The 25,851-nt window shown below is 42.4% G+C and overlaps 1 protein-coding gene across 5 annotated transcripts in view; it reads right to left on the bottom strand.

Moving 5' to 3' along the window:
- Positions 1-22,700, bottom strand: part of ANO6 (anoctamin 6) — a 233,180-nt gene extending 210,480 nt beyond the window's left edge. The window contains exon 1 of one of the 5 annotated variants that reach the window (XM_044941665.2): positions 22,363-22,700. In XM_044941665.2, coding sequence (XP_044797600.2) covers positions 22,363-22,435 — 73 coding nt within the window. In that variant the 5' untranslated portion in view covers positions 22,436-22,700. The remainder of the gene's footprint in view (positions 1-22,362) is intronic. The other 4 variants (XM_025284022.3, XM_025284024.3, XM_006073712.4 and 1 more) reach the window with 4 other exon arrangements.
- Between the last annotated feature and the right edge of the window lie 3,151 nt (positions 22,701-25,851).

Genomic DNA, 25,851 nt, shown 5'->3' with positions numbered 1-25,851 from the left:
CCAATTTTTATATTAAGAAAAAGCAAACATAAAACTATTAAGTTACTGTGACTATTAAAAATTACACTTCAGTACTGTGAACTGATTATTTCACCACAGTTTTAGTTTCAGAATTTAACGATACAAAAGTTCAAAAGAAATTTTTCTTTATGTGGCTTAAATACCTCCACTCTTGGGGGCTCATCAACAGACCCTGTGACTCATGTCCACAATGGTGATTACAGAGGTGGTTATATAATCTTATCAGTGTTATCTGGTGGGATTTCTAGGGCTAAGAAGTTACCTGAATGCTTTCTTTCTGTGGATGAGGCGGTAAAAGGTGGGAAACCACCACTATCCTCAGCTACAATGGGAGAGCTGGTGCAGCTGAGAGTCCCTTCCATAAGACCCGAGGGCAAGGTTGGCTCCTGGAACTAAAACCACCCCTGAGCCTTTCCCTTCTTGTACGAATAAATTGCCTTGATTATTCAGGCCATTTGATTAGACTTTCTGTTCCCTGTGACCAAAGATTCCTCATTAAAACAGAAAGTCAAAAGTCAAGAAACATAAAAAACACATATATAATGAGAACATTCTCTATTCCTTCCCTAGTCTTCCCCCAGTACAGCCGCACAAGGGAATCCACTGTCATGAACACATGTGAAACCAGGCGGACCTTAGGATCGCCAGTGTGGGAGCGGAGGATGGCAGCACATGCCAAAGGGCAGCACGTTAGTGACTGACAGCCTGTGCAGCTGGCAAACCTTAATGCAGGAGACCTCCACCATAATCCTCCCAGTCTCACTTGACTGGCAATTCAGTCCTTTTGGATCAACAAGTCCCTTAAGAGTCTGATGAAACCACAATGAGGCACCATCTCAGGCTGGTCAGATGGCTGCCATCGAAAAGTCTACAAGCAATAAATGCTGGAGAGGGTGTGGAGAAAAGGGAACCCTCTTACACTGTTGGTGGGAAAGCAAACTAGTACAGCCACTATGGAGAACAGTGTGGAGATTCCTTAAAAAACTGGAAATAGAACTGCCATATGACCCAGCAATCCCACTGCTTGGCATACACACAGAGGAAACCAGAATTGAAAGAGACACGTGTACCCCAATGTTCATTGCAGCACTGTTTACAATAGCCAGGACTTGGAAGCAACCTAGATGTCCACTGGCAGATGAATGGGTAAGGAAGCTGTGGTACATACACACAGCAGAATATTACTCAATTGTAAAAAAGAACACATTTGAGTCAGTTCTAATGAAGTGGATGAAACTGGAGCCTATTATACAGAGTGAAGTAAGCCAGAAAGAGAAACACCAATACAGTATATTAACACATATATATGGAATTAAAAAGACGGTAATGACAATCCTATATGCAAGGCAGCAAAAGAGACAAAGATGTAAAGAACAGACTTTTGGACTATGTGGGCAAAGGCGAGGGTGGGATGATTTGAGAGAACAGCACTGAAACATGTATAATACCATATGTAAAATAGATGACCAATGCAAGTTCGATGCATGAAATGGCACTCAAAGTCGGTGCTCTGGGACAACCCAGAGGGATGGGGAGGGGAGGGAGTCGGGAGAGGGGGTTCAGGATGGGGACACATGTACACCCGTGGCGGATTCATGTTGATGTACGGCAAAAACCACCACAATATTGTACAGTAATTAGCCTCCAATTAAAATTTAAAAATAAGTTAAAAAAAAAAAAGAGTCTGATGAAATTTATGGATTCCTTTCACTAGAGACCTGTAAATATGCAAATAAACCCTCTTCTCATACAGTTTAGGGGATCCAAGAGTCTTCCTACCCTCAAGCCCACCCATGTTAATCTACTGACCCAAGTCAAGAACCCAGTTAGTAGCTTGAGCAATATGAACAGAAATGGGGCAGCACGCATCTTCCTGCTCAGTTTCTCAAAAAGTTCATCCTCAGAAATTCCCTGGTGACCTAGGGGTTAAGACTCTGCACTTCCATTGCAGAGGGCACAGGTTTGATCCCTGGTCAGAAAACTAAGATCTCACGTGTCACAGAGCATGGCCAAAAAAGAAGAAAAGAAAGGCCATCCTCCACGCCAGAGGCTCCCACAGCCTCTCCAAAGATGCCTTACAGACACTGTCCTTTCAAGAGCCTTCTGGAAACCCATCCACTTGCAAAGTCTTTCACTCACTCATCCTCTAATGGCTGCAATAAAAGTAAGGCAGGAATCATGAAGAACATGAACAGAAGCTTTTGCTATTCTGTTATCAAAAATCAAGTATGATTTTATACGGTTACTGGATTTCCCTGACCAATCAATTTTTAAGTTACAGGAAAAGCTTTATATAGCACTTATACTGGATTCAAGTATTTTGTGATTATTTCTACAAAACACAGGACAAAAAAAAAAAAAAAAAAACCCTTGGTACAATCTTCCTTTTTATACTATTCCTACAAGAAAATAAGCTTCCAATTTAAGTTATTTAAATATTTCTTTACAATACACTCTTTCAGGAGATTAAATGAAAGTGTACTATGTCTGAATCTCTCTTATTTAACTGCAGTAATGAATTACACCAAGAAGTGCATCTATAATCACTCTAATAAAACCAGAACGCAGGTAAACTCAATCACTCTTTTATATTTGAGGAGAGAGATTCATAGAAAAATAAAATGCTTTATTCCAGGTTGTCATGAGCGGATAACATTAAGAAAGTGGTGCTTTTAAAAGTTCAGAATGTGGGACTTTCCTGATGGTCTAGTGGTTAAGAGTCCACACTTCCACTACAAGGGGCACGGTTTGATCCCTGATCGGGGAACTAAGATCCCACATGCTACATGTTCTGGCCAAAGTAAAAAACAAAAAAAATGAATGCACGGATGGACAAGGTGACTCCTGTGTACAATAAATTCATTTAGACTTCAAAAAGTTACAAAGCAATTTGTCACCATATTTTATTATCCAAATAATCTCATACTACTTGTGGACAAATAAAGTCACGGATTATGGATTTTCTACATGTGTTTACAAAATATTAATACATACATTTCTATTCCAGTAGCAGATTAAAACTCAGCAGTCACATCAGCTTTTTTCAAAGGCATGTGAACCACTGTAACCTTAGATATTGTATAAAACTTTAAATTCTGAAGGGAATCTTTCTCAATCTCTTTTCAGCCTCACATGTGAAAGCTTAATAAAATGAATGACAAGGACACACTCTAGTGTCATCAGAAGTCTGATAATAAACCTTAAACAATCTGCCTATTCACAGCATTTATCACTTTTCTAAAACAATTAAAATGTGAACCTGATGTCTTCTAGGTTCTGTCCCAACAAGGTTAGGGCTGTCTTGCCTATGTGTTCACCTTAGCTAATTTCCCTACCAAACGCAGGTTAAGAACCCTCTTTCCATCATATATAGCCTCTACCATTTCCAAAGACAGTCAGCCTGGCCCAGGGAGATTCAGGATGAGGCTGTGGAGGCGGCCTGGGAGGAAGGAGGCCTGAGAGCAAGTGCCTGGACTAAGCCCAGGGCAGGAACCAGGAGGCAGGCCACCTGCCAGAGGATGTGGTGACCAAGGAATGCCAAGGCAGACAAGCACGCTGGCTCAGAAATGCCATCAGCACGAGGAAGGGAAGGGGAAAGCTCAGAGTGCTTCTCTACTTTTTAGATTTTCAGCACATTTTCAAATACTGGAAATTTTGACCGGGGACTTTTCTTAAAAGTGTACATGCACAAGACTGAGAAAATATCCACTTTCCATATCGAAAAACAGGGAAAGAAGGTTTCTAGCCCCAGCTATCACACTCTCAGCTGAGTACCAGCTCAGCTCAGTTACCCCTGATGCTCAACCTGGTCCCTCCTCAGCCCTGGGAACTGCTTTTGAATAGAACTGTTTACTGCCAGGCACAGACTTCTACCAGGCCCAGAAGGTGGTGTGCCCACATTCCAGTAAACACTTGATTTCTTTCTTAGGTGCTGGGCTGAAGTTACATCTCCTATCTCTTATTGCAGGAAACTGTATCCCACTCTTACTCACAGTCAGCATGCATGACTAATGAAATGGAGTGAAAAGAAATACATTTTGATGGAAAATTGCCAAGATTTAAGGTATCACTGGTAAAACAGCTCAAAAAAGGGACAGAGATACAGCTCGTGTTATCAAATCTGAGGACAGACGCAGGCCTATGGGGGCCTGGCAAGGGGCAGGGGGCACCACACAGGAGGAGGAAGGCCTTCACTTCCCACGAATGGGAGAAATGAAGAGACACTGATGAGACTAAGACAGGACGTGAACGGCTAGAGAGACTGGCATTCCAGGCATGCTTCTGAGAAGAGTTTAGGCAACTAGGGATAAAAGACTGAAACGAAACACAAGCGCAAGTTGACACTGCACTAATACTAAAATTTCAGTTATAAAATCCTGCCTGCCTGGAGTCAGAATTGGTTCCAGACTGAGGAGTGGCTGAGCCAGGAGGTGGGAATCAAGGGCGTGGGAGCAGGGGTGGGCTGGGGGATTGGTATACTGTGAAAGTTGGAATCCGGCGGAATCTAAAAGCCTGCTTTAATCCAAGCAGTGCGGATGACTAACAGTGGAAACCAGACTCAAGAAATCATGAGTCACCCTTAAGAGGAACCAACGTCAGTGTCAATAACTTCTCTGGGAACTTGGAACACATGTGCTAGAACAAATATTTTGGAACTGAATATCTTGCACCAACATTGAATCACTCCTTCATTTTGGATAGATCACTATAAATGTCCTTGTTTTCAGAGCTCTTCAATTACCAAATGAGGCTAATAATATCTGTTTAGATATTTTTACCAGTTAAAAAAAGTCAACAACAACTGACCTTTTGGAAAAATGAATTATTACACTTGAACTTCTTACCCTGGAGAAAAGTGCCCACAAACAGTCCACTCTGGACTGAAGAATTGTTAGTGGGCTAATGCTCAGAATGAATATGCTGTTTGTTTTCAAACCACAGCAGGGAGATTAAAATCTGAATTTCTATAAAATGAGATATGAGTTCATTTTCCTCACACATTCTCTCCCAACTTAAAGAAAACATTCGCTAATTTCCTATTACAGGCAAGGCATTGTATGAGCTTCTAAAAAGATTACAAAAGTACAAAAATAACTAAGTTCAAAAAATACTTGACCTTAGAGTAAAGACAGAATCAAAAGGTTAAGTATTGTTAGTTTGCTCTTTATCAGAGATGTAATATGTTAATACTTAAATCAAAATATTTTTCCAGATATTCTTACAGTTAAAATATACTAGACATTCATCCACAACATGGACGAACTTCGAAAAGTACTATGCTAAGTGAAAGAAGTCAGCTACACAAAAGACTAAATTCTCTATGCTTTCATGTATATGGAGTTTCAGAACAGGTGAAACCAATTTATGTAGTAGCTATCCTTAAGTGTTTGCCTGGATTGTGGGAGGGGGTGGTGACAGCTGGAAGTGAAAGGGTGATGAAAATGTCCTCTGTCTTATTTTGGGTAGGTGGTTATACAATTGTCAAACCTTACCAAACTGAACATTTAACTGCATCTTACAGGATGTGAAATATGTCTTTTACATGTTAAAAAAAAAATACTACTGAACTAAGTAAACATGACCAGAAGTGGAGCGTTCAGTCCAGTTTTCTGGCCTGGAGAATTCCATGGACTGTGTAGTCCATGTGGTCACAAAGAGGCGACACGACTGAGCGACTTTCACTTTCACTTGACTTCTTTGGTGGCTCAGATGGTAAACAGTCTGCCTGCAATGCATGGCAAAGGGTTAATGGCATCTCTAGATCTCTAGATCTCAGTGGCATTTATAAGAAAACAGTCTCCGTCTGAAAGGAACTAGTTGTAATGGATATAACAATAAGTTTAACAATACAACCATACTGCCTACTAGATTTCAGTCATGTATGAAAGATTCTAACACAGAAAAACAACAGGATGTTTTAAGAGTAAGTGGAAACAATTTGCATCTGTTTCTTTCTGCCCTATCAACTGAAAACACAAAAATAGTTTTAATTTGCATCTTCCATACCACTCCAGTAATTCAGTTGGTAAAGAATCTGCCTGCAATGCAGGAAACCCAGGTTCGATTCCTGGATCAGGAAGATATCCTGGAGAAGGAAATGGCAACCCACTCCAGTATTCTTGCCTGGAGAATTCTAAGGACATTCCTGGCACGCTACAGCCCATGGGGTAGCAAGAGTCAGACACGACTTAGCAACTAAACCACCACCACATACTACTCTAATACCAGGATGCTTTGGCTATTCACAGGGAAGGAATTCTAGAGAATGTTTCTTTTTTATATTTATTTTAGGTTCAATATTTTTTTATTGATGTGTAGTTGATTTACAATGTTGCATTAATTTCTGCTGTACAGCAAAGTGATTTTTTTTTATATTCCTTTCCATGGTTTAACATAAGATATTGAATGTAGTTCTCTGTGCTATACAGTAGGGCCTTATTTATTAGAAAATGTTACAGCAGACCTCCTGCAGTGCAGGAAATCCAAGTTCAATCCCTGGTTTGGGAAGATTCCTTGGAGAAGGAAATGGCAACCCACTCCAGTATTCCTGCCTGGGAAATTCCATGGACAGAGGAGCCTGGCGGGCTGCATGCAGTTCATGGGGTCACAAGTGTTGGACACAACTTAGTGACTAAACTGCCACCACCACCACACTAGTTGTAGGATTTGTCAAGGGGAGAAATTCTTGAATATGTAACTCAGAGTCTCTGTGGGGCTTTTCCACCATCATACAAATTCTGATTCATGCCTCAGGGGCTTGGTTATGACTCCCAGCTAACATTGGTCACTTCCAAACAGGAATGAGTCACACCCCTCAGCTGGTGGGGCAGAAGACAAGAGAACCAGTTTCTGGCTGAGAATCTAGAAAAGGAATTCTTGCTAGCTCCCCACCCCTCCAAGTCAGGAGAGGAAAGGGTGGGGCACGGGGAACAAGAGGTACGTGTTCCACCTCCCCATCCATCCTCCTCCTCTGGAAGCTCAAGGAAAATACACAGAATTGCTTGGGCCATATCTCACCTTCTCCTTCAACTTCCATCAGAATACTATGCTAAACTGAGCTACAAAGAAAGAGAAATAAGTATTGCTCCTTTCCAATCCAGTGCTTGGGCTTCCCTTATGGCTCAGCTGGTAAAGAATCTGCCTGCAATGTTGGAGACCTGGGTTTGATCCCTGGATTGGGAAGATCCCCTGGAGAAGGGAAAGGCTACCCACTCCAGTTTTCTGGCCTGGAGAATTCCATGGACTGTGTAGTCCATGTGGTCACAAAGAGGCGACACGACTGAGCGACTTTCACTTTCACTTGACTTCTTTGGTGGCTCAGATGGTAAACAGTCTGCCTGCAATGCAATGACGGAGACCCGGGTTTGATCCCTGAATTGGGAAGATCCCCTAGAGAAGGAAATGGCAACCTACTCTAGTATTCTTGCCCTGGAAAATCTCATGGATGGAGAAGCCTGGAGGGCTACAGTTCATGGGGGTCGCAAAGAGTGGGAGATGACTCAGTGACTAACACTTTGACTTTCAATCCAGTGCTAACATTTTAGCCAATCTACCCAGGGGTACACAGACACAGGCCCACTGGCACAGCAACAATGCTACTTGCTTACTTTTGCAAGGTGCATTATCAGCTACTGAAATCCATACCAACAAAGCCCCCATATGGAGGATCCCCCCCAGTACAACTGAAGTTGTGAGCCTGAAACCACGTGTGGTGTTGTACACAGAAATCTAATGCACATCTTGAACCTTCTCGAAGACGTGCCTGTTAAAGACTGTAGTCTAAGGTCGTGCTATTTTTAGAATTATGAGAAAAACAGCTGCACTTGTCAGCCATCCCCCAGGGAGGCCCAGTCCTCTGACATATGCCCCACTTCTGCTCTTGGCTGTGTTGTCCTGGTTCTGCCTCCTTTTTCACAATCTTTAAGTATAAATTTGATGGTGACTGGTTGGCATGTTTGTCTTCCCTGCCAGTGGGCCTATTCACTGAGGGCAGAGGCTGTTTCTTCTGTCTTGTGTATTGAATTCCTAGTGCCCAGCACAATGCCTGGCATAGAGAGCATGCTGAATAGACATTAGGTAAATAAGTGGATTTCCATGTGCATGTGTGGGGGGGTAGCATTTGATTATTAGACTATAAGCTCCACCAGAGATGGGGTCTTCTCTACCTGGTTCTGTGCCCTTAGACCTTAAACAGCACATGACCTATAGGAGGTCTTCAGAAAATATTTACCAAATTAATAAAAATCGTGAGATGAGATCAAGCCAGCTCGGAGCTAAATGAAATCTCGGCATATGACTTTTTTAAAAAAGCAGCAAACCTGATCTGATCTATGAAGGCCACTGCTAGCAATACTATGATCAGCTTTCAAAGGGATTTTTGGGTATGTGCCAAGTAAGTTAGTCAAGACTGTGACTGAACTCTTCAAAATAAGCATTTTGAAGTACAAAACAAGCCACTAGCCACAGTTTTGAGGCAACTGTAAGCCTCAAGAAAACCATGATTACCCCATTGCTCAAAAGCCATGTGCTCTGTTGCTCACCATTAAGAGTGTGGCAAGGCCTGTTAGAAATGTTCCTGTCTCCTCTGTGACTTGGAAGCTGCAATATGCCTGTTATAGAAGCATGTACCCAGAAAGGACCAAACACTATCTAAATTTAAATGGAGGCAGGAAATCTGAGCCAGTCCGGCATCTTGTGGAGGGAGCATAGGCTGAAACCCAGGGGACAAGAAACACAGTTCTAAGTGCAGTAACTGAAGGATGTAACTCTGGCTTTTATTGAAAAGTCACTTCTAGGGAAGACTTACATATAACGCAAATAACAGTAAACTCTATTTGGGGATCAAAGCAGCCTTCCTCCTTTTCCTTTGCTCTCGCCTACCCAAAAGGAATGGAATGTCTAACTTTTCTTAGGTCTGATGCTGCTGGAGGGGGACCTGGCAGTGTTCCATTTCTAACAAACCGATATGGGCTGACTCATTCCCAAACGTCAAGCTTATAAAATGAGGAACCTTGTTTCATATACCTATTTTGCAAATTATATATGGTCTATTTTCTTATTTTATATCACTAAATTTAAAGCAATTCAAACCATAAGGGTAACAGTTTCTTTACATGTTCATGTTTTGTCATTTTGAGCTGTGTCACATCCATCTCTTTCAATGGGTTTTTTAATTTGACTTCAAACTTTTCAATAAAACTCAACTAACAAATTTTAGTCTTGTGGGAAAATTAAACATTTTAGAATTTTCCCATTAAAAATAACTGATCATTCACATGATAAGTAAAATTACATATTTATTTAAAACTACGTATCTTATTAAATGTTTATTTTATTAAAAGTTCACATGATCAATATCAACAATTACCTTTTAGGCCTTGATGAAAGATACTTTCAAAAATCTTAAATTTGTTGGATTAAGAGACACTCCTATTTCTTACACATTTTTTTAGTGTAAAGCTTATCAAAGTATCACTTAAATTTCATTATGAATTTTTATCCTATATTCTACCTTTCTTACTAAAATTATATATATTCATGATATAATTCTACTGTGAAATGCATCTACTGGAAAATCCAACTTAGGTTATGCTAGTCACTTATATTTCTTCCAGTGGCTCAGTAGTAAAGAATCAGCCTGCAATGTGGGAGACCCAGGATTGATCCCTTGCTTGGGAAGATCCCCTGAAGAAGTGAATGGCAACCCACTCCAGTCTTCTTGCCTGGGGAATTTCATGGACAGAGGAACCTGGAGAGCTATGTACAGTCCAGAGGGTCACAAAGACTCAGACACAATTGAGAGACTAAAACACTTTTTATATTTCTCCATTTTTAATTGTTTTATAATGAATGCCACTACTATTTATTGGCCTATTATGTGCCTGGAACTGTCCCTCATCCTTTTATATGTCAGTTTAAAACTTTATAAAAATCTTATAAAGTACATATCATTACCCCTTCTGTATTATTATCTCTACTCATTTTTCTGATCTGGAAACCAAAGCTCCAAAGTTACATGAGCCTATCCAAGGGTCAATCTGTATCCAACGTCCCACCTTTCCAATTATACCATACCACTCTTCAATAATCAATATCTTTCATTCATTGCCTAACTCATTCACCGAGATTGTATTGATCACCTACTCTGTGCCAGGCATTATGCTGCTCACTGAGATAATAGTTCTCAAGATGCCCTTAGTTTAATGAAAAAGACAAAAACAACAATGAGCTGTATAAATGGAATAGTAAAATCTCTAATAAAAAGCAAAAGAGATACACCTGAGTTAAAATACAGGAAAAAACAGCTATCCACAATACTAACATTATCTCCTAATTATGGAGGGCTTTATTCTATTAGACACCACAATCCTGCAAAGTAAGCTTTTTAAAATTATGTCATTTTTTACATAATCACCCTTGAATAGGTTCTACATTTTACAGAGGAGGAGAAAGTTACATTAATCACTCAAGGTCACCCAGCTAGTGAATTTATAGGTTAGAATTTGAACTTCTATCTGCATAAAACTTAAGGTTAAGTAGTGCTGGCCTCCATCTCTGCAGAAGGCTAAGGGCCTGATGAAAATACTGGGACAGGGGCAAGACAACAGACCCTGCGGAGATTAGAATGACAGCAGGAGAAGCTGGTGTGGGATAAATTAAAAGGACCACAAACCAGCAGAGTGGCCCCTCTGTCCTTCATTACAGACATTCGCAGTCCAATAGCCTTGGTCCACAGCCTTGGCCAAGGTCAGGCTATCTGTAAAAGATGGTGGAAATAACCTTTCAACACAGGGAAGAGTCATCCTCTTTTACCTCCAACATAAGTACCTCTAATGAAAGTGAAGTTTTCATCTGCAAATCCAAGCCTCAAGTAAAGACCACTTTTACCTGATCCCTAATATCTACACTTATCCAGGGCTTTGTTGGTGGTTAGGGATCCTGGGGCCTCGTCTCTCCTCCCCTATGGATCAAAGTAGATGTCGATTCCCAAGGCATCCCCCAACCCTGTGAGAGTGGGTTTAAGTACGCCGGGCCAACAAAGGCCGAGAAGGTCCTCTCTCAGAGACCCAGGGATAACCTCCGAAGATATTAAGAGAATGTGGGGCCAAGATTGACAGTGCCTGCAAACACAATGGTCAGAAATTGGGAGAGGGCTGGTGGAAAGAATGTCAAAGAGGTTTTTGTTTTTTTTTTTTAGTTGTGCTAGGCCTTCTTTGTTGCACTCAGGCCCTCTCTAGTTGCCATGAACAGGGACTACTCTTCATTGTGGTGCACAGCCTTCCCACTGTGCTGCCTTCTCTTGTTGCCGAACACAGGCTCAAATGCATTCAGGCTTCAGTATTTGCAGCACATGGGTTCAGCAGTTGTGGCACACGGGCTAAGTTGCTCCACGGCATGTGAAGTCTTCCCAGGCCAGGGACTGAACCCGTGTTCCTTGCACTGCAAGGAAAATTCTTAACCACTGGACCATCAGGGAAGCCCTCACAGAAGTTGTTAACATCATCAAGTCAATAATCGTTCCTTCACTGCCTTGTGACTGCCCTTTCTCCAAGGAATGCTGAACTCTCTGAAATGCTCCAGTATCCACCATTCAGTAGAGACAAAGGAATCATGGAGAACGCTGAGCACCGATAATCTCATCATCGATCATTCCCTCCTCAGTCCTCCTGTGATCTTCTAAAAGCTCAATTTGTAATAAAAGCTATTCACCTCTTACTTAAAAGTCTTCTTCCTCTCTTCTTGTGCATACAATTACATGGTGACACATGGGGGCTGACGGCAATTCGGAGAATGGGAAAAGCCACAGGTGCTACCGATGAAAATATCATCTTACACTTATGAGTCATTTATCAGGAGCCCACAAAGTGTCAGCTGTGGGAATCTTTTGCTAGGATTCCCTGAAAGAGATTCCCCCTGAAATAGGTTTCCTGGAATCTGAAGAACATTATCATCCCGTCTGAAGATCAGTAAGAATATAGGAAAACACATAGTAATTATCTCTTTGCAGAAACCACATGCTATTCTTCAACTCTTTTATCTTTAAGTACATGTGTCTGCAGCACAGCCACGGTCATGATCTCCCTTAACCTGACACTTAGTGGGCAGTTCCTGCATGCATAACGTGACACAGACAGCAGGGAAGGACTTGGGGCTCTCCGAGGTTAAGAGCAGCCATTCCTATGACTGCTGTTAAGTAAAAGAATTCATTATGATGGTGATATTGTAACTGCCACTCAGGTAGTATGAGTGAAAATGCCCCATACTCAGCACTGTTGGGGCTTCCCAGGTGGCACCAGTGGTAAAGAACCCGCATGCCAATACAGGAGACATAAGAGACGTGGGGGAGATCCCCGGGAGGAGGGTATGGCAATTCACTCCAGTATTCTTGCCTGGAGAATCCCATGGGCAGAGGGCCTGGCTGGCAGCAATCCATAGAGTCGCAAATAGTCAGACACAACTGAAGCAACTCAGCACACCAGCACTATACCAGCCTCCTTGCCTCTTCTTAGCAACCCCACAAGGCCAAAAACACGGGCTGTGAAGTCAAGGAACTTGCTCCAGTTGATAGATTCTAGGGGGCCAAAGCCAACGGCAAATTCAGGTCTTCCGACTACAGGCCTATCTTCCCTCCTCACGACTCTGTATTAGCACAGGCTTCATAGGCTCTTTCTTCCTTTTGCTTTAAACTGTCCTCTTTAGGGAATAACTCACCCCAATGAATCCAAGAGGCTCTGTCTTTAAAATCTTCTACTTTCCCTAAGGAGCATCTATGATCAGCGAGCTTACACTCTCTTCACTATCTGTATTACTTAGAAACAAAGGTGGGTTTGATTTGTTGGTTTTTCTTTTTTTGCTTGTTGGCTTTAGAAAAATAAAAGTATCTTATGTTTTACATAGATTGAGCATTCAGGACTTGTTTAATAAGTAACAGCAGAAGGAAATAAAACAATACAACAAATGAATGCAATTGTTTAAAGTCATAATATAAGTTATAATAAAACATTTAAAATAATGTTAAGGGTTTATATGTGGGGAGGTTGTATTATTTTTGTTTTAAACTTAATGGGGAATAACTTTTATTAGAAACTTCGCACAAATCAGAAAAAAGTAAAAATAAAAACATGTTTTAGTTTATGTCCATGTGATGCCACAAGAAAAATCTCACCATCATCTTGTCTATGCCAAGTCAAAGATTATTTTTCAAACATCTAGATAGAATGTCTGAAGAAATCATAAAAAATAAATTATGTAAACACAATGTTAGTTTATATAAAACAAGCTTTATAAACAAACCTATAATTTGCATAATTGCACTTTGTGAAAGAACATCTATTTACATGACTTTGACCTCTGGCTCAAGTTCTGCCAAAGTTAAAATAAAAATTATAGAAAAGAGAATTTTAATGACTAATATCCTTTTTTGCCCCAATTTCAAGTATTTGTACTTTCAAATAATGTAGGAAACAGTAGAGTTTCAATGTTCTAGATTGAAAGCATTAAATATAAAAGTAACATCTGGACTTCACAAAAGAATACATTTTCTTCCACTTGTATTTTTGGCTGCTGAACAACTTACTGTAGCAAGCTCTTTCAATTAACATTCAGACATGTAGCCAGGGCAGTAATAAGTACCATGGCAGAGAAAGTTGCCTATTAACCCTTCAACTTGTCTTCTGTGCAAAACATTCCATCTGATTTGGGGCTGAACAGTATTTGGATTGCTCTTTGGCACATGTCCAAAATATTCTATTGTTGACATTTGCATCAGGCAGTCTTTAAACTGGCTACTTCTTAAGATGGGTGCTAAATAAGTTTAGTTGCATTTTAAAAGGCAAGACAAAACTAAAGGAAAAGCAATAATGACATAAAACAATGACTACCCTGTATTAAATTCTCACAATCTCTGTATTTACATATGAGTTACCAATCAGTCAATAAGTACATTTCCTTGGTTGAGGTGACTGGAAATATATTTTTCTGTTCTAAAACTAGTGATTTTTGCATAGATCCAAACCCTGAATGATTTGTATCAAAAGCAGATCAACCAGCTTATAACTTGTAACAAAAAAAGCTTCGCATTACAATCTAAAATACCATCTCTTAACAAATATTTGGACTCTGTGAAAAGCATTATGATACTTAGGTTGTAGGGTACAAAGGAAATAAGATAGCACTTCTCCTTCTAAGGCTATACAGTTTGCTAAAATGTGCGAAAGTAACTGGAATGCAAAACACAAAGTGACGTGCACGATAAAAGAAGAAAACCTAAAGAATTAGCTAGAGTGGAAACTTCTATAAAATACAGTGATTTTAATTTAACTTGCTACAAATAACACTGAGAGTGCAAGACCATCCTTTAACTAAACATTAGACTGGGACTTCCCTGGTGGTCCAGTGGTCAAGACTCCATGCTTTTACTGCAGAAGGAACAGACTGGATCCCTGGTCAGAGAACTAAGATCTCACATGCTGCTTAGCATGGCCAAAAAATATAAATAAAGCTAGACTGTGGAGTTCTTAACATACTATAATCTTCCTCCAAGAATGTCAGAATTTAAATAGCATCTCTAAGGGTAATCTTTACAGGAGTCTAAATTTCTTGGTTTCTAAAAGAAAGAAAAAAAAATAAGAAACACATGGCCATCAACATATGTGATTGTTGCAACCTTCTGAGAAAAAAATAGGGGTAGGATGTGTGTGTGTAGAACTCTTTCCCTCTTTTAGAGCTGCTGGTGCCAGCTCCAAAGAACAATGAGACAGGTAAGAGAAGACTGGGGAATCTTTTGGAAAGCAATTATTTGACTTGAGAGTTAGAACATGGAAGACACATTGTGACTGTGGATTTGAAATTGAAAATAACAAAAGGTTTACGTGACAGGGTAAGACTGACTATGCTCAAACAGAAGGACTTTAAGAATAGTTTGCTTTTTAGCCATCATACCCTGGTAGAGAATACACACATACACATGCACACCATATACATAAGAGCCGCTTGTCAGAGCAAATACGGCCAGGACAGCATCGAGGATGATTTGCTGAGAAATCAGGCCACATGTAGGAATGCTCAGGACACTCCACTATTTTAGCCCCATCCCCTCACCTATCTGGCCATCCCCTGAGGGCCAGCACGGCCTCTGTAAAGCCATCCTGGATTCTCCTAAGCAAGGTTACATATTTTGTCCTTGGTCCCACCATGACACTGGTACACACCTTGATCCCAGTCTAGCATTAATCACCGATGACTGCAATTATCTATTCACATATCTGTCTCCTTCCCAGATAGTGAGGAACTGGAAGGTCAGGGACTGCAGAACCTAGCAGAGAGCCTGGAAGAACATGTACAACCAGCACTTTTATAATAGATGACTGTGGGCATCTCCAACTGCCAAAGAAAAGAACTGCACAAGGGCCATAAAAACCACTAACCATTATGCTTATTATTTACTTAATTAAATTTACTTAACTTATATAAATTTAATTAATTATTTTAATTATTCAGAGTATTCTTCTTCCTTTCAACAATGATTTACTTGGTTTCCACCAAAGATATCAAGCATCATTCTAGGCACTGAAAGTAACCCAGTCGTGTCCGACTCTTAGAGACCCCATGAACCATACAGTCCATGGAATTCTCCAGGCCAGAGTACTAGAGTGGGTAGCTGTTCCCTTCTCCAGGGGATCTTTCCAACCCAGGGATCGAACCCAGGTCTCCTGCATTGCAGGAGGATTCTTTGCCAGCTGAGCCACCAGGGAAGCCCAAGAATATTGGAGTGGGTAGCCTATCCGTTCTCCAGAGGATCTTCCTGACCCAGGGTCTCCTACATTGTAGGCGAATTCTTTACCAGCAGAGCTACCAGGGGACTAACTTAGAACAGAAAACACACAAAACACCGCAGAAAGTTTATTACATTTTAGAGGAGGGTGAGGAAGAGAGAATTTTCTTAAATTATAGGAATGGAATGTCTATAACATTTGGGATATTCTACATGACCTAGTCTCAGCCCTCAAGAAATTTACATTATTAGTTGGTGGAATTAATGCAAAGATAATGAATAACAAAAATACAAGGTGAGTGCTAATTGTGTGGAATAGAAGAATTAGGGGTGTGAGCATGCTCTGGTGGCCACTTTGGGCTTAGAGAGATCAACAACAGCTTTCTGGGATTGTGATGGGTTTGAAAGGGGAGGGAGCTGCTGAGAAAGAGAAGGAGAGTCTGGTATTGCTGGGAAGGGGAATGGTCTGAGCTACAGGAGAAGAGAAAAATGTAAGGCTTGCAGAACAATGCAAAATTCTCCCCTCCTGCACATCTGTTTTCCTTCTGCACATCTGTTCTCCTCCTGCTGCTATTACTTTCCACCTAATCTCTCAGCTCAAGTCCCCACCTTGGACTCCTCTCTGTTTGCTGGAAGCCTTCAGTCTCCAAGACCTTAAAGGTGCTGCCTCTCTCACAAGCTCTCAGTTCCACTTCTTTCTATTCCCATGACCACCACTGGCCATTTCTGAACGTGACTACCAGAAAGGCTTACCTCGACCATCTTCCCTCTCCAACCCATTTCCCAATGCACTGCCAGGGAGACCTTTCCAAAAGCAAATTTGATTCTATCACTCCTTTCCTAATCATCTTTCATGAGCTCCAGATCACCTACAGCTGGGGTCCCCAACCCCCGGGCTACAGACCTTCCTTTGCATTACTGCCTGAGTTCTGCCTCCCTGTCAGATCAGCAGCAACATTAGATTCTCAAAGGAGCATGAACCCTATTGTGGTGAACTGCGCATGTGAGGGATCCAGGCTGCATTCTTATGAGAATCATCCTAACTATCATCCCCCACCCCATCCATAGAAAACCTGCCTTCCGCGAAACCAGTCCCTGATGCCAGCTGGGGACCACTGACCTAGAGAGTAAAATCCAAAACCCTTAAAATGTTTGGAGAATTCTTCACGGTGCCACACTTTCCTGGCTCTGCAGACTCGTCATTGCTCTCCTCCACCACAGGCAATACTTGGAACTCCAGACGTTCTGCCTGCCTGCTTCTTCAACGCCTGGCCCAGCAGTCTCCTCTGTGCAGCCGTCTCCTGTCCTCCATGGCTGTGGACATACTTCAACAATAGCACTTACTGCAAATGGCTGGTTCAGTGGCACCTACTCTCTACGGCCAGAACATGCATCTTACTCTCCCCACAACAAGCTCAGCACTTAATCCTACAACTAGCACAGGTTTGCTCAACTAATGGTGACAAAGCAAAACCGGTACAAGAATCAGATTTGCAAGTGACCAAAGGTAAAGTTTGTAGTGAGGGGAGAGATAGTGCAGAAGATACGTCTATATAAAAATGCAACAGTAAAAGGAAAGCTAACGAAGATACTTGAGAGGTATAGCTGGACCATCGCCTCTCAAAGCTAACAGGCCTCTTCCCACCCATCCCCTACTCCAGTGAAGGACTATTAACCATGGGCTCAGAGAGTAAACTCTACCACAGGTAGTCTGGAATCCAAAGCAGTCAAAAAATGTCAGCAGCCCTTTCAGTAAATGAAGATGTTCCTACCATAAACTCATCAACCACTGCAGCCACCCCATGATGAACTCTGAAGGGAATTCAGGATGGAGGGAAAACAGGATACTAGGTCCTAGATAACAGTTAAGATGAATATCAAAGGAATGATTTCAATAAGCCCAGATTCTTGCATTCTCCCATACACAGAAAAGCACTAAAACCTCTAACTTGAGATGTCTGGTTTTTGTGATTAGCAGGAATCTTTTGATATTCAACTACATGTTTCTTGTTCTTCATGCTTTTAAAGCAAAAAAACTCCTATATATCCTGGGTCCTTCCTTGCCTCTTTGAAACAGTCCCTCAAAGCTACCTGAGAGGCTGTCATCCCAGGCTATGGTCCTCAGTAAGCTCCCGAACAAAACATAATTCTCAACTTGCAGGTCACACTTTTTTTTCTAGTTGACACAACCAACCATCTAAACAAAAACCTTTTGCCTGAACTATCTGAAGTGTTCCTGATAAGCCTTCTTTTTGGAGAACAAGTTTCCTCCCTCAGCTAAATTTGAACAATGGAAATGCAAGAAACAAAACAGCATACTAGATATCTACATTCTGACTATAAAAGATATTTCTATCACTTTCTACACCAACAGGAAGAGATGTTAATTCAATTCACTGCTTAATAAGGTGACAGGATGTGGGGGTAGTGGAGACAAGGCAGCTAAAGACCTGCACACCAGGCACACAGAACCTACCTCAACGGTGATCTCCATCCGCACCAGTGCAATAAAGGCCATGACCCAAATACCTCCTGCCATCACTGCCCGGAGGTGACATCTGTGGTTCGTTGTTAGAAATGATTTAGAAAATAAGTGGCATTTTGCAAAAATGCTCCCGTGCCATTAGGCTCTTTCACAGACCTCTGGCGATTATTTCATGCTAAACAACGAAGCAAGCCTTACACTTAAAGCACGCAACAATGCTTTGAAAGTAAGCAGAAACCCACACGTCTAAAAAATGGGGGACAGTGCAAATCCCAGTCTGCTAGAAGGCACACTTCTAGTAGAAGTATCTAGTTTAAATAGTTTTTCTTTTTGTCTCTTGCCAATTAACTGATGATAGAGGTTTTACCCAGGAAATTGCATCAAAATAACTCTTATGCTCTGAATTATAAAGTTAATAGCTATAGAGAAGTTTCATAGAAACCTTCAGTAACTGAGTGGGTTTTAAATTATTACACAACTCTCAGTAGTGACAAGTGATGGGAGAAATATGTTAGTCAAGAGGTTTAGCAGAGCCCTGCATTACAAAACTAGAGGTAGAGGTTAAAATTATAATCTTCATATCACCAGAGTCTTCTCTCCCATAGTTGGCAATTATAATTATTTCATAAAAGGTTATATACCATTAGCCTACATCTGGTAAGCTCTAAAAAAGCTTATTTTACAATGACAAACTTTCCACTGATATGGTAAACATCTCCTGATATAAAACCACTGCAACCCACATTAAATTTGTATAACAACTCCAGATTGTTGAAACCTGGTGTTTGTTGACTGACACAAAATATGTTGACTTGATCCCTATATACAATAAAGTATTAATATCAGTAGACTCTGAAGGGTGGGATGAAAGAATAGAGATATTTATTTTCTGAAATACACCTACCCTGCTTGACTTGATACAACCATCAGGTAAATACAGAATAGCCCAAGTTAGGTTTTTTCCCCTAAAGTGAAATCTCTTGATGGCATGGTTAACAAAGCCCAGTCTTGCTTACTTTAATTTTTATTTGGGTTTTCACCCTTCTTTATTTACAACTGTCAGTGTAAACAGTGACACCTCACTATAACAGGCAAAAGCGTTTTCCTTTGAAACAGATTGTGCTAATTTTATTATAACTTTTTAAAGTTTGCTCCTATGATTTATATTTGTATGTAATAAGAATTTGGGCTTCCCTGGTGGCTCAATGGTAAAGAATCCACCTGCCAATGCAGGAGATCCAAGATCAATCCCTGGTTCCAGAATATCCCCTGGCAAAGGAAATGCCAACCTACTCAAGTATTCTTGCCTGGAAAATCCCATGGACAGAGAGGCCTGGTGGGCTACAATTCACGGGGTTACAAGAGTCAGACACGACTTGGTGACTAAACAATCAGTACTAGTATACTGAGGAAATTGGGTCAAGCTGGAGGAGTAGAGGGATATGTGCTCATCTTCTCCTGCCTGTGCACCAAATCACAGCTAGCTGGTGAACAACCATTAACAGGAAGACACTGGAACCCACCCAAAAAAAGACACCCCGCATCCAAGGACAAAGCAGAAGACACAACTGAATGGTAGGAGAGGCACAACCACGATAAAAGCAAATCCTGTATCTGCAGGTGGGCAACCCACAAGCTGGAGAACAATAATACCAAAGAAGATTTCACACTGTTGTGAAGGTTCTAGGCCCCACATCAGGCCCTCCAGCCTGCGGATCCAGCCAAGAGACTGGGAATCCCCAGGGAATCTGACTTTGAAGGCCTGCAGGATTTGATGACAGGACCTCCACAGGACTGCAGGAAACAGGATTTACTACCACAGCCTGCTAAACAGTAGTATAATACCTGGACAGCTGGAGCGACAAGGTGGAAGGGCATCAATCTGCACAGGTCTTGGAAGTCAGAAAACCTGGGTTTGAATCTTAATAAGCTGTGTGAGAAGTTAGGCAAATCAACCTGTGAGGTTCAGTTTTCTCTCCCATAAAAATGAACACTACTATCTGCTCCCTCCATATGGATGAATACCTTATAAATTATTCTCAAGTAAATCAAAGGATGGAGTATATAATACCTTCTATTCAATTTGGCTTTGGATTTAAATGAGCAGTGCCTACAATAGCTAAGATATGGAAAGACAATAATTATCTGTCTACAGGTGAATGAACAGAGATGATGTGATATGTATAGGTATGCTGCTAAGTCACTTCAGTTGTGTCCGACTCTGTGCGACCCCATAGACAGCAGCCCACCAGGCTCCCCCATCCCTGGGATTCTCCAGGCAAGAACACTGGAGTGGGTTGCCATTTCCTTCTCCAATGCATGAAAGTGAAAAGTGAAAGTCAAGTCGCTTAGTCGTGTCTGACTCCGCGACCCCATGGACTGCAGCCCACCAGGCTCCTCCATCCATGGGATTTTCCAGGCAAGAGTACTGGAGTGGGGTACCATTGCCTTCTCCATGTATAGGTACACATACATGCATATAATATGGGATATTAGAGCCATGAGAAAGAAGGAATCCTGTCATTTGCAACAACACAGATGGAACTTGAAGGCATTATGCTAAGTGAAATAAGACAGAAAGAGAAATACTGTGTAACTTACATGTGAAATATCTTAAGAAGGTGAACTCACATAAACACTAAAATGAGGGGGAGAGTGGGGAGATGTTAGTCAAGGGTACACTTTCAATTATAAATTGAGTAAATTCCAGGTATCTAAGCATAGTGCTTAGAGTTAATAACACTGTATCTTATACTTTGAGATTAGATGCTAAATGTTCTCACCACAAAAAACACATGGTAATTAAATGACATGCTGGAGGTGTTAGCTGTCTAGTGGTGATCATTTTGCAATATATAAATGCGTCAAACATGTTTTACCTTAAACTTACACATTGTTAAATGTCAATTATATCTCAATAGAGTTGAAAACAACAGAAAAATAAATACATGAGCAGTACCCAAAATGTGAACGAAAAACCACACCGAACTCCTAAAATTAAGTTACTACCAAAGTTATTACAGAAGAGTATATTAGAATATATTAGAGAAGAGTGTTAGTACGTAAGCAGGAACTGTTACGTTATTGAAACTGATTTGGCGTCCAGGAAACTGAGTCGGAGTCTGTCTGGTAATTTAATTGTCAGTCTTCCGGATGGGCTCTATCTGTCATCATTAGATGACAGTGTTCTCTTTAGGGACCTGACTTTGTCTCCACTCCAACTGCTTTCCCCTTCCTCACTTCCTCCCACCCCTTTCGGTTAACTCTTAAATAACTCTCCCTCGGCTCCGTGCACCACTTCTACAGAATTTTTAACCAGAAATAGGGCACGCAGGGCTTCTCCCCCGAGCTCCGGGGGCCCCTGGACGGGTAGGAAATGCCCAGCGGTCCACCCTGCCTCAGGGCTTCCTCCATCGCATCATTTCCCCCGCCCGCGCCGCGGAAAAAGGATCCCGGCCCACGCCCAGCGGACTCAAATCAGTCCCGGGCCGCCCCACCCAGCCCCAGCCCTCCGAACCAGGGCCGCACGTCTGCTTTCACCTAGAGGTGGCTTCAGGCGGGTCACACCCCTGCTCTCCTAACCAGGGCGCGCTCTTTGAACCCCACCCTCGGGCTCGCAGCCCGCGCTGGCTCCCCGGAATCCCCCGCGCCAATTCGAGCCGGAGAAAATGACCCAAAGTTGGTGTCCAAAGTCAAGACTTCCCGCGCGGGGGGGGCTTCCCCGTATCTACGATGCCTGATCAGGGCCCTCGTCCCTCGCCCGTCCCGAAACTGACACGGAGACCCGCGCCTCCCAGGCCTTTCCCGGGGCCGCCCTCTCGCCCGCCCTCCGCGAGCTGAGCCGGGAGCCGGCCGGTCAGCGGCTGAAAGCGACCGCATTGCGGCCGCAGGCGGGCGGCGCGGGCTTCCTTCTCCCGGTCCCTCTGCCCCCGACCTGCTGCGGGTCCCAGCAACCTCCCTTGCCGAGAAGGGTGCGGCGCCCACGCGCAGTCCCCGAGTCCTTCCTGCCTGGGCTGAGGATTTCGGGGACGGGCGCCCGGCCCCGCGCCGCAACCCCCCTACCCTGTGGAAACCCCTCGCTCACCGATATCCCCATCTTCTTCGTCGTCCTCCTCCAGCTCCATTTCTAGCAGAACGTCCCTGGTCATCATGGGCATGTCTCCCCCGCAGCTCGAAACTTGGCGCGAAGTTGGGGGCTCCTTGGAGTCCGGAACTTCGGCTCTCTGACCCGGCGGGCGCCCTGGCAGGGACGGCAGAGCGCGTCTCACTCCGGCTCAGGGGCCGCTGTGCTCAGTCCGCGCTCGGTGAATCCGGACCCGAGTGGTGCGTCCAAGACAACCTCTGGCTGCCGGAGCCGTCCCGGCCACTGAGCATGCCCAGTGAGCGCCGTGGCTCGCTGCGGAGTGATTGAAGTGCCGCGGGTTTAAGAGCTCCCAGAAGGAAGTCAGGCGAAGAGAGAAGGGAGTAGCTGGTATTCACGCTGTGCCCGCCAGTGAATTCGCCGAAGGGGGAGGCGAGAGCGTGGACTTCGAACGAGGCAGCTCTCTGTTTCAAGTTCATATATGGGCACGTCCTGGACTCGCTTTCTTTGATATCTGCTACGCGAGAGGGGAGAGACGCTGCTGCAGCTCCCAGGAAAGACCCTTTAGGCGAGCGAGTCTGGATGGTGTTTAAAGGGGAAGTGGAGCCCATGGCGGATCTTAAAGTATCAATTACTCTGACTCCAAGTGGGGAAACATGTATTCTGTAGGGGAATGGGGAGGTGGCAATTACAGAGAAGAGGCCAAACTCGTAGATAAGAAACAACAGAAGAAAACAAGACCAAGAGAGCGAGATCCAAAGACACGTTCACAGGAGGCAGGATTTCCGCATCTAGTGGGATTAGGTTAGGGAAGGGAGAAGCTTCCCCTACTCCCGCCCGTAGGGGCGCATTCTGGGAGTGGTCGAATGATTGACAAGAGATCATCTTGAAAGCTTCATCCTCCGTATCTCAAGGGCAAAGGAAGCGAAGACCTACATTATGGTTAGGTGTGAATTCTACTCTGGAGCAATGGTTAGGCGTGAATTGTACTCTTGAGCAATTTGAAAGAACATTATAACTAGAGGAAACAAAGTACTAAAATAAAGTTGAGGCAGAGTATAAGAATGCATTCCTGGTGACCAGAGGGAGCAGTAAGACAAATACGAAGGGATTTCTGCTTTCAGACAGATGGGGTAATTTGAACTGCGGGTTCCTGGGGTTGTACATCAGCAGAACTTTTTTCCAGAGAAGCTGATGTGTTCCCATGGGTCCATTTTGACTTCTCCAAAGGGCTGCTGCTGCTGCTAAGTCACTTCAGTCGTGTCCGACTCTGTGTGACCCCATAGACGGCAGCCCACCAGGCTCCCCCATCCCTGGGATTCTCCAGGCAAGAACACTGTAGTGGGTTGCCATTTCTTTCTCCAATGAATGAAAGTGAAAAGTGAAATTGAAGTCGCTCTGTCATGTCCGACTCTTAGCAACCCCATGGACTGCAGCCTACCAGGCTCCTCCATCCATGGGATTTTCCAGGCAAGAGTACTGGAGTGGGGTGCCATTGCCTTCTCCACTCCAAAGGGCTAGAAAGTGCATTTGAAATCCTTGTTATATTCATTGTTTCCCTAAAACTTATTGAAACTTCTTGTATTTTTTCCACTTAAGTTCAAAATTGTTATGATAATGAGAATAAATATTCAGATGACAAATGTGCATTTTATTCTCCTATATACTTATTTCTCGTGTTTTCTTATGAAAGAAATAAAGCATTGAGATCAACTGTCAGTGGGAGTGGGAAAACAGCTATGAATATGCATTATAAGACAAGAGGAAATTACTTTGAAGAAAATATCCAGGAAACATATTTGCTTCTTAAGGAAGCTTTTGGTGGAAAATTATTTTTAATATAAAGAGAAACCAATACAGCATTTTAAAGCTGGGAGGCTGAAGAAAAAAAAAATGAGAAAAGATTATTTTCTTTTAGTAAACTTTGCCCCTAATGCTTATAATATGGTTCCTACAAAAATGGAAATTCCAGAAGTACTTTGGTTACATGTGAATGTGATTAACATTCACAATTTTCATTTAAAAAGTGCATATGGTAGTTTTTATGTGCTAGGCACAGTTCTAAATGTTCTGTTGTTGTGCTTGCTTGCTTGCTCAGTTGTATCTGACTCTGTGATCGGATGGACTGTAGCCCACCGGCCTCCTCTGTCCATGGAATTCTCTAGGCAAGAATACTAGAGTGGGTTGCCATTTCCTACTCCAGAGGATCTTCCTCACCCAGGGATCAAACCCAAGTCTCTTGCATCTCCTGTATTGGGAGGCAGATTCTTTACTCCTGTGGCACCTAGGAATCACTCTAAATGTTTTACATTCAGTGATTACTCTTCATAATAACCCTAGGATTCACCACTCCTTCACTCAAGCACAGAGCCATTGAGTAGCTTGTCCAAAATCACACAGGGATTAAGTGGTTGAGCTCGGAGTCAACAAGCAGCTTATTCCAGAATCTGTGTTCGTAAGTCACTTTGTAAACCCCTTCAGAGACATTTTTAAGCCATTTTTAAAAATCGCTTTTTTCCCACCAATTTTTAAAAAATATTTATCTATTTATTTATTTGGATGTATCAAGTCTTAGTTGCAGCATGCAGTATCTTTAGCTGCTCCATGTGAACTCTCAGTTATGGTATGTGATATCTAGTTCCTTGACCATGAATTGAACCTGGGCCCCCAGCATTGGGAGCATGGACCAAGAATCAAACCTGGGCCCCTTGCATTGGGAACATGGAGTCTTAGCCACTGGACTATCAGGAAACTCCTTCCCCACCAATTCTAAAGCTTTAAAATTCTCATCAACCCCCTGCTATAGTTCTTTCACCAAATAGTCTAGTTCTTTGGGCCTAGGATTTTGTTCAGTATTAATCAGTAGTTAGAAAACTCTTGTGATTGATTTTCCATTAGGTTTCACTGAGTCATTTGAAATTCTCCGCAGATTTAAAGTTTACATTTTTCTTGCCTGATAAATGTTGCAGAGACATTGCTAGACTTATATGTAAAGGTGACTGTTGCTAGAAGGGAAATGAATTATTTACTTTGGTTAGCTGTAAATTTATTATTAGTAGTCAGTTATTTCATTTAATCCATTTTATTTCCTACAGCTTCTTTCATGCATAATTTTTTCAACTGAGTAATATATGCTTCAAAAATAATCAAGGTAACACGCCTGGGTAAGAACCACACCTTTGACTCTGAAAAATTATCGTCTATATCATGAATAGTTTATGAAATAAAATGTGCGTAACAATCCGTGGCCAGGTGACAGGACTGGCAAAGCTTTTCCAAGTCAGGGATCATAGACCAAGTATCTTCCCCTTCATTGGTCTTCTGATTAATTGCAAGCTTTGTCTGGCCACAGAATGGCCCATCTTTCTCTGCCCATGCCTTAAATGTTGGTACTTTTCTGGCTCCCATCCTCAGACCTCTTTTCTTCTCATCTTTCCCTACTTAACTCATTCAGTCTTATAACTGTATTATCTTTTCCTAGCAGGGCTAGTT

Source organism: Bubalus bubalis, chromosome 4, assembly GCF_019923935.1.
Source record: "Bubalus bubalis isolate 160015118507 breed Murrah chromosome 4, NDDB_SH_1, whole genome shotgun sequence".
In the NCBI taxonomy this organism is placed as follows: domain Eukaryota; kingdom Metazoa; phylum Chordata; class Mammalia; order Artiodactyla; family Bovidae; genus Bubalus; species Bubalus bubalis.
This window is presented reverse-complemented; position numbering and strand designations above follow the sequence as displayed.